The sequence below is a fragment of the Puntigrus tetrazona genome, chromosome 21, assembly GCF_018831695.1.
Source record: "Puntigrus tetrazona isolate hp1 chromosome 21, ASM1883169v1, whole genome shotgun sequence".
Lineage (NCBI taxonomy): Eukaryota > Metazoa > Chordata > Actinopteri > Cypriniformes > Cyprinidae > Puntigrus > Puntigrus tetrazona.
The window spans coordinates 2,322,362-2,336,046 of NC_056719.1; the positions used below are offsets into that span (position 1 = coordinate 2,322,362).

General features: G+C 37.7%; 1 protein-coding gene across 1 annotated transcript in view; it reads right to left on the bottom strand.

Annotated features, from left to right (window-relative positions):
* Positions 1-13,685, bottom strand: part of cacna1bb (calcium channel, voltage-dependent, N type, alpha 1B subunit, b) — a 103,073-nt gene that overhangs the window by 88,791 nt on the left and 597 nt on the right. The window contains exons 2-5 of the mRNA XM_043222150.1: positions 13,132-13,402; positions 10,195-10,449; positions 7,422-7,527; positions 4,368-4,507 (exon numbers count right to left, since the gene is read on the bottom strand). Coding sequence (XP_043078085.1) covers positions 4,368-4,507; positions 7,422-7,527; positions 10,195-10,449; positions 13,132-13,402 — 772 coding nt within the window. The remainder of the gene's footprint in view (positions 1-4,367; positions 4,508-7,421; positions 7,528-10,194; positions 10,450-13,131; positions 13,403-13,685) is intronic.

Here is a 13,685-nt window from a genome sequence, read left to right on the forward strand (position 1 = left end):
GGGAGGAGATTTATTCTCCTATTAGAGGCTTTTGCTGTGTGATGGCTGTAGATTAAAGGTCTGCTGCTGCCCAGAGCAACACCGTTACACCGGCATATTCATTAAACAACTGAATATTGAGTTAAGTCAGGGTTAGACCGGCTCGGGCTGACACTTACTGAGAAATGGAGCGGAGAGGAAAGAAAAGGCATGGGCAAACAACGCATCCTTTATTCTTCTGATGTGGAAACCACTGCACACACCCATGCACCCATGCATATACATGCACTCTAGTGTCAAATAACTGATATTACTTGATCTAGAAAATCTATAGCGTGCATATGATCTCTGTGTCTGTCAAATTCGTAGCAAGCTCTGAAACACAGTGCTTATTCCAAACCTAATGAAGCGACTCTGTAATTCAGCACGCTCCATGACTCCACTCAAACCTGCCTCTAGGGACAGGAAGGTGACTAACTTGGCCAGATTCAATATCAGGATGTGTTACCAAAAGAAACTGAAGAAATATTGATGACTTATTTTGTACTACACAGATTTTTGTGCAAATAAATGCTCTCCGGAACGATGGATTTTAACAAAACACAAAATACACAAGTCTCAAGTTCAAATCCCAAAGAAATGTAATTCACTAAGATCCCGAGGACATTCCCAACTTTATGTCAGTTGTAGTGCAATTGACAGACGTGGCTCTTTTTTTTTTTAAGTAAGCCCAGGAAAAAAGCTTTTAAAGCCTTTTAAAAGCTTCTTACAGCCCCTTACAGTGATGTCCTCTTCATCGCTTCTGAACTGTCTAACGAGTCTGTATGTGGCCCATTAGAAATATCATTCATACAGTGACGACAGTGTTTCCAGTAGGAGCTAAACAATCATTTAGTATGAATCTAAAAAGACAGCTAAGAATCTCCACTGAGATTTCACCTTCAGTCAAGATATCTCTAAATTAATGAGCAGATAAAGCACATGCGACTAGAACTGTCTTCACGGCATGTGGAAAGAAAATGAGATGGATATAGCCTGATAGTGGAAAGATGAAAGGATGAAAAGGTTCTTTTACATCATTAAATGTTCTTCACATTAAAGAAATGTTTCTGAAAGTTGTTTCTCTTTCTACGAGTATATATCTGTAGTATTTGAAATTAGTTTTTAGATTATAGGCAGATCAGCAAAAACCACCTACTAACAAGAAACAATACGGTGGCTTCCAGCAATATAAATCACTGTCAATGTGTATATGGCTTCACAGCTAATGGTATTGGAGCCATTATGATGCATCCACGTAAAACAGGGAGTGAACATTTCTAGTGTCTCGCAGGAATTGGATCAGAGGAGCAGTGGGCGGCAGACGTGGACGATCACAGTCGAAAAATATAAAAGAACAGAGCATGCCATTGTCTCAAGGCCTAACCAGGTTTCCTGAGGACAGCATGGGCCAGACTGCTGTTGTCGAGGTAACAGTGGCCAATGGTAATATCAGCACAATGTCTGGGTATGGGAATGGAGATGCCATTTAAAATGAATAAACTGAAAAAAATAATCTTGTTTCGCTAATCTGCATAAAACAATGACTGTAACACCAATCGAAAGCCTCTGCCAACTGTTTATAATGCCTGTGGATATTACAAACATGCCCAAAAAAGGGCTAAGAGCTAGGGCTGCATGCTTAATTGTAAAACCTAAATCACAAAGGCTGCAATTTAACACAATAAATATGTGTGTGTTTTACAGTGATTACTATCTAGCTCTATTATGAAGTAAATGCTGCTCAACACACTTACTGCATTTTTACTGTCAGGTTTAACTACAATGGTTTTCAAGCTATTAATAGGAAGAAATAAATGAGAAAGAATGCCTGTGCATGAGCCCTTACGTATTTTTTACCCTAATCGAGAGGGTCCTAGTGGTAATCCTGATTTGGCTAGGGCCCAGTCAACAAATTATTACTGGAAAAACTAATTTAACGAATTAAACGAATAAATTTTTCATAAGCCAGTCTGATAAAGTTTCAGATCTTTAACTAAAATCTTTATCCCCAAAACCTATCTATATCCATTGTATGCTGTCGCCATTTTCTTCTTTCTTTTAAAATGATCATAGTCTGTCATACCCCGTCTGCTTTTATCCCTGCCCATCTTTGATTTATCTGTCAAGGCCATTTTAAGAATGGCCATTATCTGCTCCATAAATCCACAGTCTCTGAAAGTGTAATTGGAAGCTTGACAAACATAAACTGTGGACTGAAATGGACCACGATATAAAGAGCAGGTGTCTGGAGTTCAGACACCTGGAGATAAACAATGTAATTGCACTACAGTTACAAATCGGACAGCAAAACCTGGTCCCTTTTAAAGGAACAGATACCCAAAATGAATTTTTCATTTATAGAGATTGTTCAAAAAATATTTTTTTGTGTGTTCCTTGCAAAAATCAAATTGGACAATCCAACCCAACAACGTGGAGATGACATATTCACAGACTGAAAGCAGCTTAAAAATGTAAATATAAAATATATAAAAATGTTGATACAAGCATTTTTACATAGTGTCAGTCGCTGAGTATTACACATGTGAGATGAGAACTGCTAATCACTTCTGTGAAATTATTTTTGAATCTTACAATGCTATGACTGTTAACTGAAGACTTGAAACATTTCATGTACTTTACTTCATCATCTTGGCCAGCAGATAGATAGCAGCTCTGCATCAGTGATCTAGACAGCAGGAGAGAGATTGCGCCTCAGCAGTGCACTGGCTCATAACACAGTTTCACACAGGTATGCAAGTTAAAAACATCCCTCTCGCCTCCTGGAGTACCTAGAAACACTGAACCATGAATATTTTACCACTTAAAAACTGAATGATAAGTGAGCAAGTAAAACTGAGCAACTTTTTCTTGTTGCGTTTCAGCACAAAAATAACCTGGATTTTATTCACTAACCAATCACAATCCAGCTTATCCAGACGTTATTTATGCTGAAATAGCACAAATACTACATATAAATTTGGACTCGTTACAGCTTGCACCATTCTTAAAGCTTAGCACTGTGCGCCCAGTGCTACTAGCATTGAGATCTTACCAAAACAGAAATTAGGTAAAACCCAAACCTGCATTAAACCCATTACTGAATGTTATATTACTTTCAATATCATAAACAGTGGTACTTCTGTGCCAGAGCACGTTAAGTGTCACGAGCTGGATGTTGTGAATGAACTCAGGACAGGGAATCAGCGGTAAAAAAAATCATATAAATGCTATTCAGTTTCTTGCACAAAGAGATTTTTTTGTGTCTTGAGACCTCAATGTATCGTCACGGATCACAATGTTTAATATTTTTTTTGTCTGTGTATGTTATTTTTTTGACTCTCAAGGCTTTGGAATATTTGGTATTTAAAAATACCAAATATGGTACATGAAAATCTTTGTCTGTCCTCTACTGAAGAATCAAAGTCACCTACATCTTGGATGCCCTGGGGGTAAGCAGATAAACACCAAATTTTCATTTTTGGGTGAACCGTCCCTTTAAGGTCACCTGTACTAGAAATCACTGCTGATTTAAAAACTCTGAAAAACTCTGTAATTCTGCCATAACATTCAATTTCTGATTTTACTCAACAGCAAAACCCCTAATTAGACGGGACTAGTTTTCCCTGAAAAGGTCAGATAAATTTGTGTTTCACAGACCAACTTCATTTTAATCTTGTCACACAACCCTGGTAAAAATAAAAAAAATAAAAAAACAGAGTTCCCTTGAGAAATCTAACTTTGTCCAGACAGGAATATCTTTAAGTACAGCATATTTTTCACAACAGCTTCCCTCATTTATTTTGACCTTTGTCAAATACCGTAGCTAAAGCCAAATTACTGTGCTACCAGGTGCACCTTCATACTAGATTAAGATCTTTTTGTTAAAATTCTAGGTAAAATAACAGTTAAAACACTATTGGCGTCCCATCTGATGTAAAGATAATGAAATCCTTGGATTAATTATATTAATGAGGTTATATACACATGAGGTTTCAATCCTCTCACATATATCTGTAATGTTTCAGGATAACCACATCCAAACAGACACCTAAAAACTTACAGAAAACTGCAAAAATGCAAATTGAGTGATGCAACTCAAAAATCATTTGCAGGAGGAATCCAGCTAAAGAGCACCAATATCTAAAAAAAATAACTTTTTTTTTTAGGAGTACAAGATCAGCCAGAGGGCAATGTTTACACAGATACAGAAGGGGACCAGACTAGAACACTTTGTAACAGGCACTTTCACAAAGACATAAACCCGATCCCTTACTTTCCTGAAGACATAGAACACACACATATACATCCATTTGAAACGGTTTCTCCCTCCCCAGCTGTGGACTCACCCTGTCAGAACGACCACAAAGTCCATTACGTTCCAGCCGTTGCGTAGGTAAGAGCCTTTGTGAAACACAAAGCCCAAGGCGATGATCTTAATGCCGGCCTCAAAACAGAATATTCCGATAAAGTAGGGCTCTGTGTCGTCCTGCAGGAAAAGAGAGCAAAAAGAAGGATAACTTGTTTTTGTGCATCTGAAAGAAGAGAGCGTCTATTGATGCAGGAAGAAAGACAGAAAGCAGAATAGAAAATATAGGATGAAGCTTTTCTTTTTTTTGCACAACACACATAGAATAGGCCAAGATGCATGAATTTGCTCTATGATGGGGAAGGCAGAGATGTGACATGATTTAAAAATCACACTATGTGATTGAAAAGATATTATTAAACAGACTATCATTACATATATGCATATATATACATACATATATACATATATACATGTAGCAATAGCCAACATTGCATGGGTCAAAATTATCCTACCGTAAATATATGAAAACTTGATTTTTGATTAGCTATATGCATTTCTAACTTCATTTGGACAACTTTAAAAGCGACATTCTGAACATTTACCTTTTTTTGCAACTCAGATTACAGATTTTCAAATAGTCTTAACACAATCAAATATTAACAAACCGCGCATCAATTGAAAGCTCATTTCTTCAACTTTAAGAGGATGTGAAGAATTTGACTCAATTAAAAAAATTACCTTTATGGCTGGTTTGTGGTTCAGGTTCACATAGATAAAAATGTTTCACTAAATGCTGTTAGTACCAGAATATCACATCTCAGAGGGGGAAAAAAGTCAAAATTCTGAAACCAAGCAAAACTGAAAAAAATACCAAGTATGTGTCATGTACTTAAAGAGATTCAGTCCTGGCTACAGCATGTCACATTGCTTTTGAACTCATTCCCATTAATGTCACCAGAGCCCTACGGCTCTACAGGCACTTACACCGGACTAACCTCTCCAGTGCTCTACTCTCAGAAATCCCTCCCACTTTATGAGTGCAATTATCAACCCCACTTACAAATAAGTCTTCTTATAGCCCTTTTTTGATGGAAACCTTGCCCTAGCAATATAATTATTTACAACAGTCTTTAATAACAACAGCATGATGCCATTTTATATAGCAAGGAAAACATTGCAGTGTTAAAGTTCTCTACTATCTGTAAAAATAAATGCGCTTTCAGAAATGCATTACATGATATTTTATTGTCATCAACACAAAAATAATTAAACAAAACAAAAACTAAATGTGTGTTCAACACTCCTTTAAGGTGCCCAAAGTGAAATCACACTCTATTGGTGTGTATTTTCTCAATAATAGTCTAATTATCGGTGCGGTACTAGACAGCACCTGTCGTGTCGTCTCTGTGAAATCAGCTGGCAAAAATGTGCTCACGGGAGCAGATGTGAGGCTGTGCATAACGGATGATTTATGGGAGCGGAGAAATGAGTGATCGCGGCGGCCGACAGCATATTTCAATCCATTACGTATAGATCCATAGAGTTTATTAATAATGAACATCCTGTCTGTAGTGTTTGGGTATCAGGGGGCCAGTTTAGCTCTGCAACAGGTAAGGAGTTGTTAACCAGACAAGCTCTTGATGAATTTAACAGGTTGAGGTTGAACCCTTGCTACAGGGAACAATGAAAACTGCAATAACTCTTCAGTTAAGGACTGCCTCAGTGTCAACTAACACACAGATCTTTAAAGGAACAGTTCCCCCCAGTAGAAATATTCTGTAATGTCATTTTAAATATATAACTTCCTGTAAAAATTTTATATATATATATATATATATATATATATATATATATATATATATATATATATATATATATATATATATATATATATATATATATATATATATACACACATATATACACACACACACAGTTTTGTTACTTTTTGTAATTAATCTTTTAATATTCATTATTACTAATGTATTTACGTATGTATTTAATATTTAAATTCTTTCTAGAAATAATTTTTTTAGAAATTAATAGTTTTATTCAGAAAGGATGCTTTGAACTTATTAAAATGAAAGTAAAGACTGCTCTACACAATTTCTATTTTAAATTAATGCAGTTTCTAAACCAATATATAGCACATCATATATATATATATATATATATATATATATATATATATATATATATATATATATATATATATATATATATATATATATATATATATATTCATCATGAAAAAGATCATAATAAACAAATCCTTTTTGTGTTCTGCAACCCATAAACCCTGTAAAACTACACTATAAGAATGAGATGATGTATTTTAGCACCACAGAGTTGTTTTCGAGGGGACCCCATTGACCTTATAGACACATGCTGTTTTGCTTTGTGTGATTGCAGCGCTCCTCCAGGGAGTGTGGGATCCATCATCACCGCCTGCATATTCTGCTCCACAAAGAGACTATTACCGCCTTAATCCGCCAACATGTCCAGTTCCTAGTTTAATTGTGCAACAGCACACTTTGAATCCGCTTCCTTATATCATTTTGACTCAACAGGCACGACTGCCGTTGCGAGCTGGGGAATAAGAGCAAGGCAGTGGATCAAAGCTTGCTCTGCATGGGTTAAGGTCGGATCATGGAGAAGCAGCGTTATGCACACATTCGTCAATGGTTCCCAGCAGGCAGGGTTTTAATGAGACAGAGACGTGGCTCCTGCGTGGAGTGCTTGGGTGGTTCTCAGTGGCCCTGGATGGGAGCTCTGAGAGTGGGATAACAGCCTCCGCTCCAACAGGCTCACCGATCACCCACGCCAGACAGTGCAAGACCGCTAAAATGATCAATCAATATACTCCAGCGGGGATGTCGGGTGTGTGGGCGGAAAGAAAAGCAAGCCAAATACACAGTTATCTCTCACTTGCGCTGCTTTTCACAGAATGCATTGTCATTGCTGCTTCTCTCTCCTGAGAGATACGGTTGCACTCTTATTCAGTCAAAAAAAAAAAAAGAACAATCTGATATGTGATAGACGTGTGAAACCTTAATAATCAAGAGTGAATGATGAGAAAACTGATGCTCACCAGGCGTTCAGACATGGGGGTTTTGTCCATGGCGGGGAGATGCTGTTCGAGGGCCAGTACGATGCAGTTGGCGATGATGGTGGTGAGGATCAGGTACTCAAATGGAGTGGATGAGTCAAGGAAAAACAAAAGAATAATAATACAAACAACAAACATAAATTCAGAAACATTCAGAAGAGTGAGACAAAAGTTGTGCATTATATATCAATACTCTAATGTAAATTTGACAGGAATTATGCTGATATATGCTTAAAAATACTCATTATTCACCCTAATGTCAATGCAAACCTGACATTTTTTTAATATCTTAGTGTTTTTATTCCATGCAATGATAGCATGCTGCAGCCATGACGTCAAAATACAGAATAATTTGCCATGAATTCCTGTTTTCAGTATGGATTGTGTAATTTACATTGTAAAGCAAAACATCCAAGTATTGTCAATTTAATTTTTTTTGTCCTTACTTTGCTCACGATAAAAACCCATCTGAAAATTTAAAGGGAACCCATGGCAAAGTCTTTCTGCTTTAGAAATCATGGCGGCATGTAGTTCACTGACCTCCTAAATATCTTCTTTTGTGCTCTACAGAAGAAAATAAATGGTGGACTACCACTATCTGAACAGATTTTAAAACATTATCATATATTCGCTGACTTTGTAAATTGTTACAGAGATAGACAGGGCATCATAATCTAAACGACTAAAGATCGCACACTACCACATTTTCTAATCATTCTGAACACAAAACCATTCACAAACAGGAAACAAACAATTGAAAAAATAATGCTGCGTCTGAACACGGCTACTAGAAGATTAAAAATAGTATGCAAAAAAAAAAAAAAAAACATGTTCAAACCGATAGCATTCATACTAGGCAAAATGCATCTCACGTTCTATGAGATCCTGAAGTGCACATTCAGTGGACACTTTATTAACCCATGAGGATTTGTGTAGGGCAGGTGACGGTGACACATCTGAACTTGAACTCTGATTACCCAAAATCACCACACAAGCTCTGACTTTCTGCAATTAGTGTCGACCCATCCAAACCGCAAATCAGAGAAAAATCAATGCAAAGTCAAACAGCCATACTGAATCAGAATGGCATTCCTTTAAAAGTATTCCTCAGAAATAACTACTAGTGAATTACCACCACATAGCCCACCAAGGACAAAAGGGTTGTGTCACGTAAACACTCAATCGCTAAATCATTAGGAGATGAGGACAAAACAGCCTCAGCAGAGTCCAGCTCGCATACCTCCAAGCTCAATCAAGCAACTGACATTCAATCTCATGTCCTTGGCATCCTAGATGACCATGTTCAAACCAGCACTAATGCTGAGTGCATTTACTTCACCTCGCTCTATGCTGGAAATGACATGCAGTGGTCTGAGCATAAAAATGAGACATGCTTTCAACACTGGAATACATTGCAGTGCGGAGATCATGATTACCCATTAGACTGGCACGATGCTCTCTCAGCACAGCCATTTGTGCAACCTTATTGCATTTGCAAAATGTTTGTGGTAAGCCCACCAATATCATCATTATCTTTTTCATCCATTTTAAAGGAAACACTAAAAGGCTGCTAACATCTTTATGGACGGTCAGCTATTATAGCGCGTTTTTAAGACGGGATCCATTTTTCCAATTCATTTTCCATGCCTGTTCCCTACAGCTATAGGTCTTTATGGAAACGCCATTCATGGAGGAAACGAATTGGAAAGAAAGGGTCCAATGGCCACTTCAATCACGTTCTTGTCACCCCCTTGAGGGACCGCGACATGCTATAGAAACCCAATTCTATGAATGCCTGAATTCCACGAAGATGCAGTTTTAAATGTGCAACAAACGAGACGAACTTATCAAAAATAAAAGCAGTGTATCTGACAGTGCATTAAAATTCTAATAAATATTGGTAACTGAAACATCAGTGATGATTTCAGGACCCTGGAAAGCGCATGAATTATTGCTGTTATTATTACTTCTACTACTACACTAGTAATAGGGGCATTAGTTAGTAGTGAGTGCAACTGTTTAACGTTGCCATTACTGTTGCCGCCAAAACATTTCGAAAACCGCTTAACCGTTAGTATTTGTTCATTTAGAAGGCAGTAACAATGGAAAAACAACACAAGACCTGCAATTGCTTGTCAGTTTTTGTAAACGTTCAACCGCTCTGAAAAACAACAAAAGCAGCAGTGAATCTTCATCGTTTGACGTTTTAACCGGTTAGATACCGAAACAAAGCAGCGCGCGAAAGTTTCTGTGACTAAACCAAACATATGAATATTCAATGAGGAAGCGCTGTGCCGATTTATGATTGGTTGTCTGTCGCTAATCTTACTCCGCTTGTTTCACAGTGTACACATTTAGTGGCGCCAAACCCCTTTAGTAACGTTGTTTACCCGATGGTTAAAACTAGTCTGTACGCCAGGTTTTAAAGACACACACACACACACCGTAACCCAGGGTTAAGTGCAGTATGAAAAGCCCCATCGAACGCTTGACTTTCCCACGTTTGAATGAAAAAATAAATAAAAGGCTGATCAGCCAACACCCTGATACGACCACCAGCTGCCAAATGCCTCAAAGTGCGTGAACACGTGAAAACAAAAGACATTTCAGTGTCAACCCTCATGTCAGCACGCAACAGTTCATTTGACAACGCCAGACCGTTTATACGCTTTTAAACAAGAATGGGATCAAACGCGAAAGTGGAGATGCAATGAATCTATATCCATTTAGAATAATTCTAGTAGATTAAGGATATGGCCATTCGGTTATTCTTTTGGCGTATTTCCTGAAGACATTGTCCTCACTGAAGATGAACAAAGAGCGGTTGACAGTGAAGCAGTTCTGTTTGGTTTGTTTAGGATTATATAAAGCCATTGTCCTGGCTCTCTGAGCCATCGACTGTTTGTACATTCTTTGACCGCCCGAGGGACCTCCTGCCCGGGCACCCCCTCTCCCGGCGCCCGCTGGACCTCCATAGCGGGTGGGCAGATCGTCTCCAAAGCGAGCCATCCTAGACATGCAGATATCCAACAGGTAAAATCCAAACTGGCATTAAACAGGAGATGAAGAGTGCACATTACAGTACATACATCTGTTACCACTTAGAGTCCCCATCAGTCTTTGTGAAGTGAAATAAAAATATAAAAGTCCCTTCTGACCAGCTCCCCGTGCGCGCTCACCTCACTCCATCGCTCAGAAAATTGCACAAAATAGAAACTTGTCATAGAAATGTCATTCCCGTTGAGTGCATTTCAAACAAAGGGAAATGTGTAACCATCCAATTCGTACCACATCCATCCAACAGCACAACCTGATCCAGCTGACAGGTCACGGAACCAAAACGTGCACCATCACTTACGCGTCACGTTAGACGGAAAAAGCGAGTAGGTGGAATCAAAAGCGCGAATGAAAGGCATTCCAGATGCACGCGCAAACGTTTGTTCTCTCTTCAGCAGTGATTTGCTTTCCGCTTCCACACAACAATTGCACTTGGAGACGCGCACGGTACGAATGGTGCCAAATGAGTGGACGCTGGTGCGCGAGACTCTCACACGTGACGCAAACGGCCCTATAGGCAGGACCACCTGCTGGAGAGCGCGTGAGGGGGAGGGGGGGGTCTTAATTGATCATCAATGAATTACATTTATTTAGCCTTATGGTTTGAATAGCGTCCATTCGACTGGAACGAAGCAAAAGCTCCAAGCAAAGGATTTTCGTTGTTAGTGAATTTGAATCCTAAAGATTTTTGAATTGCTTGTATTTGAACGGCACCTAAAATCAGTGGCGTCGTTGTACAAAAGCACAAGCGAATTCTTAGTTGCCTATTGTTGTCGATGAAGAAATAATCCATTTTTCTTCATTGGCCTTTGTTTAGTAATATTCTCGATCCGTCGCGTATAGGCTACACATTTTCATCATTTTGAAGGTTAAGGGGGACAGTTAATAAGAAATATACAAGATGATCAAATGTGTTATTTATTCATCACAACTAGGTGACATTTTGCAATATGCTTCTTGCATCAATTTCAAATCATGTAGCAACACATTGCATTTAGATTTTATTACATATTAGATGCAATATTTTAGTGCCTCTGCAAGGTTGCAACACGCAGGTTTAGGTTTTTTTCTTTTACAGTGAATTAAAACATTAGCTGATCTGTATATTCGGTCTCCGCATTAAAAACAAAACAAAACAAAAAACACGACCAGGGCAACTCCACTTCTCCAAAGCAGGAAAGATTCTTGAGAGAAAAGTATCCAGCATGTCCAGATGCAAAGCTCAAGGCATTACGGTCAGTAAGTGCAATAATCTTTGGGATCAGTCTAATGTAAAAAGGTGAAAACAGGAAAATATTCTCGAAAGGTACAGATATCTAAGAACCGTCCAGCGATTGAGAACATCTTTCCCTTGTACGGTATCTTCCATTTGGCAATGTGTGTGCATGTCTTGAATCGTTTCCACTGCGGTGCCCTGGGGTGTTGTAGGATGGAGCTCTGGTATGCCACACATCCAGAGATTAGCTCAACAGCCTGAAGTCTGTCAGGAGATTCTGGGCCTCTGGGTCTGGACTGGCTGCATGCACACAGAAAATCCTTCACACTTACTGACCGTAATGCCTTGAGCTTTACATCTGGATATGATGGATACTTTTCTTTCAAGAATCTTTCCTGCTTTGGTCAAGTGGAGATGCCCTGGTCGTGTTTTTGGTTTTAAGTGCAGACCGGCTAATTTAATGTTTTAATTCACTGTAAAAGAACAAAACCCAAACCTGTGGATTGCAACCTTGTAGATGAAATAAAATATTGCATCTAATACATAAAATATTATGTGTTGTTACAACATGATTTGAAATTATGTCCAAATAATGGACACTTAATCCAAACTTTTAAGGTCTATAAACATCCTGTTGCATTAACTATCAAATGGATTCAGTCAAATATAAATAAATAGCATTTATTTGATCAAATATAGCAAAAAACATTAACATGCAATATTGCATACAATTTAAATATTTTAAAATGCAATGTATTCTTTTGAGAAAAAAGCTGAACGATCCTTCAGAAGTCATGCTGATTTGATGCTTATGAAACTTTTTTTTTTTCATTATCAGTGTTGAAAACGGATGTGCTTTTTAATATGTTAGTAGACACTAAGCAAGAATGCATTAAATTGATCAAACATGACTAATTTTACAAAAGAATATCATTTTAAATACAACATGTTAAATAAATTAATCAGTTTTCACAAAAATAAACTTTTTTGAACACTGATAAGAGCGACTATTATTAATAGATAAACAATAATTATATAATAATTTAGCAATTCAGCATATTAGAATATTAAACAAAGCAATTTACCAATTAATTAAAATCTTAGTTCTAAAAAAAATAATAATAATAATAATAATAATAATAATTAAAAAAATGATTATACGAAGTTCAATACTTTATCTTGCATAATGTTTCCAAATACATTTTATGGCGTTTAGGTTTATTTCTCCTGTTGAACGTTTAGGCCCCCTAGTGGCTAACAGAATTAATTAAAAACGATCAATTGTAATTTTCTGTGTAAAGTACTCACTATTGACCTTTAACCGCATTGAGCGTTAAATTTACAGCAGACCCTGATGAAGAAGTTAATAAGCTTCAGTGTGGGTTACATTACAAATGACTTTCATTCCCTGCCGCTCACCTCTCCTCCCATGGACACATTTCATGGGTGCTGATGACATCCATGTTCCTCAGCTTTCTGGGTCTCTCCAGCTCTACCACGGTGTCATATCTGCTGCATTCTGCAGTATTCTGGTCATCTCCCGCTGCCTGCATCTCTTTGCTGGACAGTTCTGTAAAAGCTGCTCTTCTGTCCCTCTTATTCTCAGGTGGCTCAGGAGACTGAGCCCAGGAACTGAACTCTGTGCCCAGAGTTAACATCCGCCATGTTCCCAGTGTGGCCAGTCGGGCGGCTTTATTTTTGATACGAGAGATGATAAACAGGCTGACTCAAAGAAATCATACACATTACAGGGAAATTAAAGGAGTGAGACAAAAGGACGATTTTAAATAACCTTCTGCATTGTACATTCCACTTTTAGACTATATAATTCTTTATATATAGAGATATAAATATATGCATCTGCGTATATATATATATATATATATATATATATAGTAATATAACATGGCTTTATAAGTATTTGTAACATGTTTTTATAAGATTCGCAGACAAAAAGTCATTCAGTCTCAGCT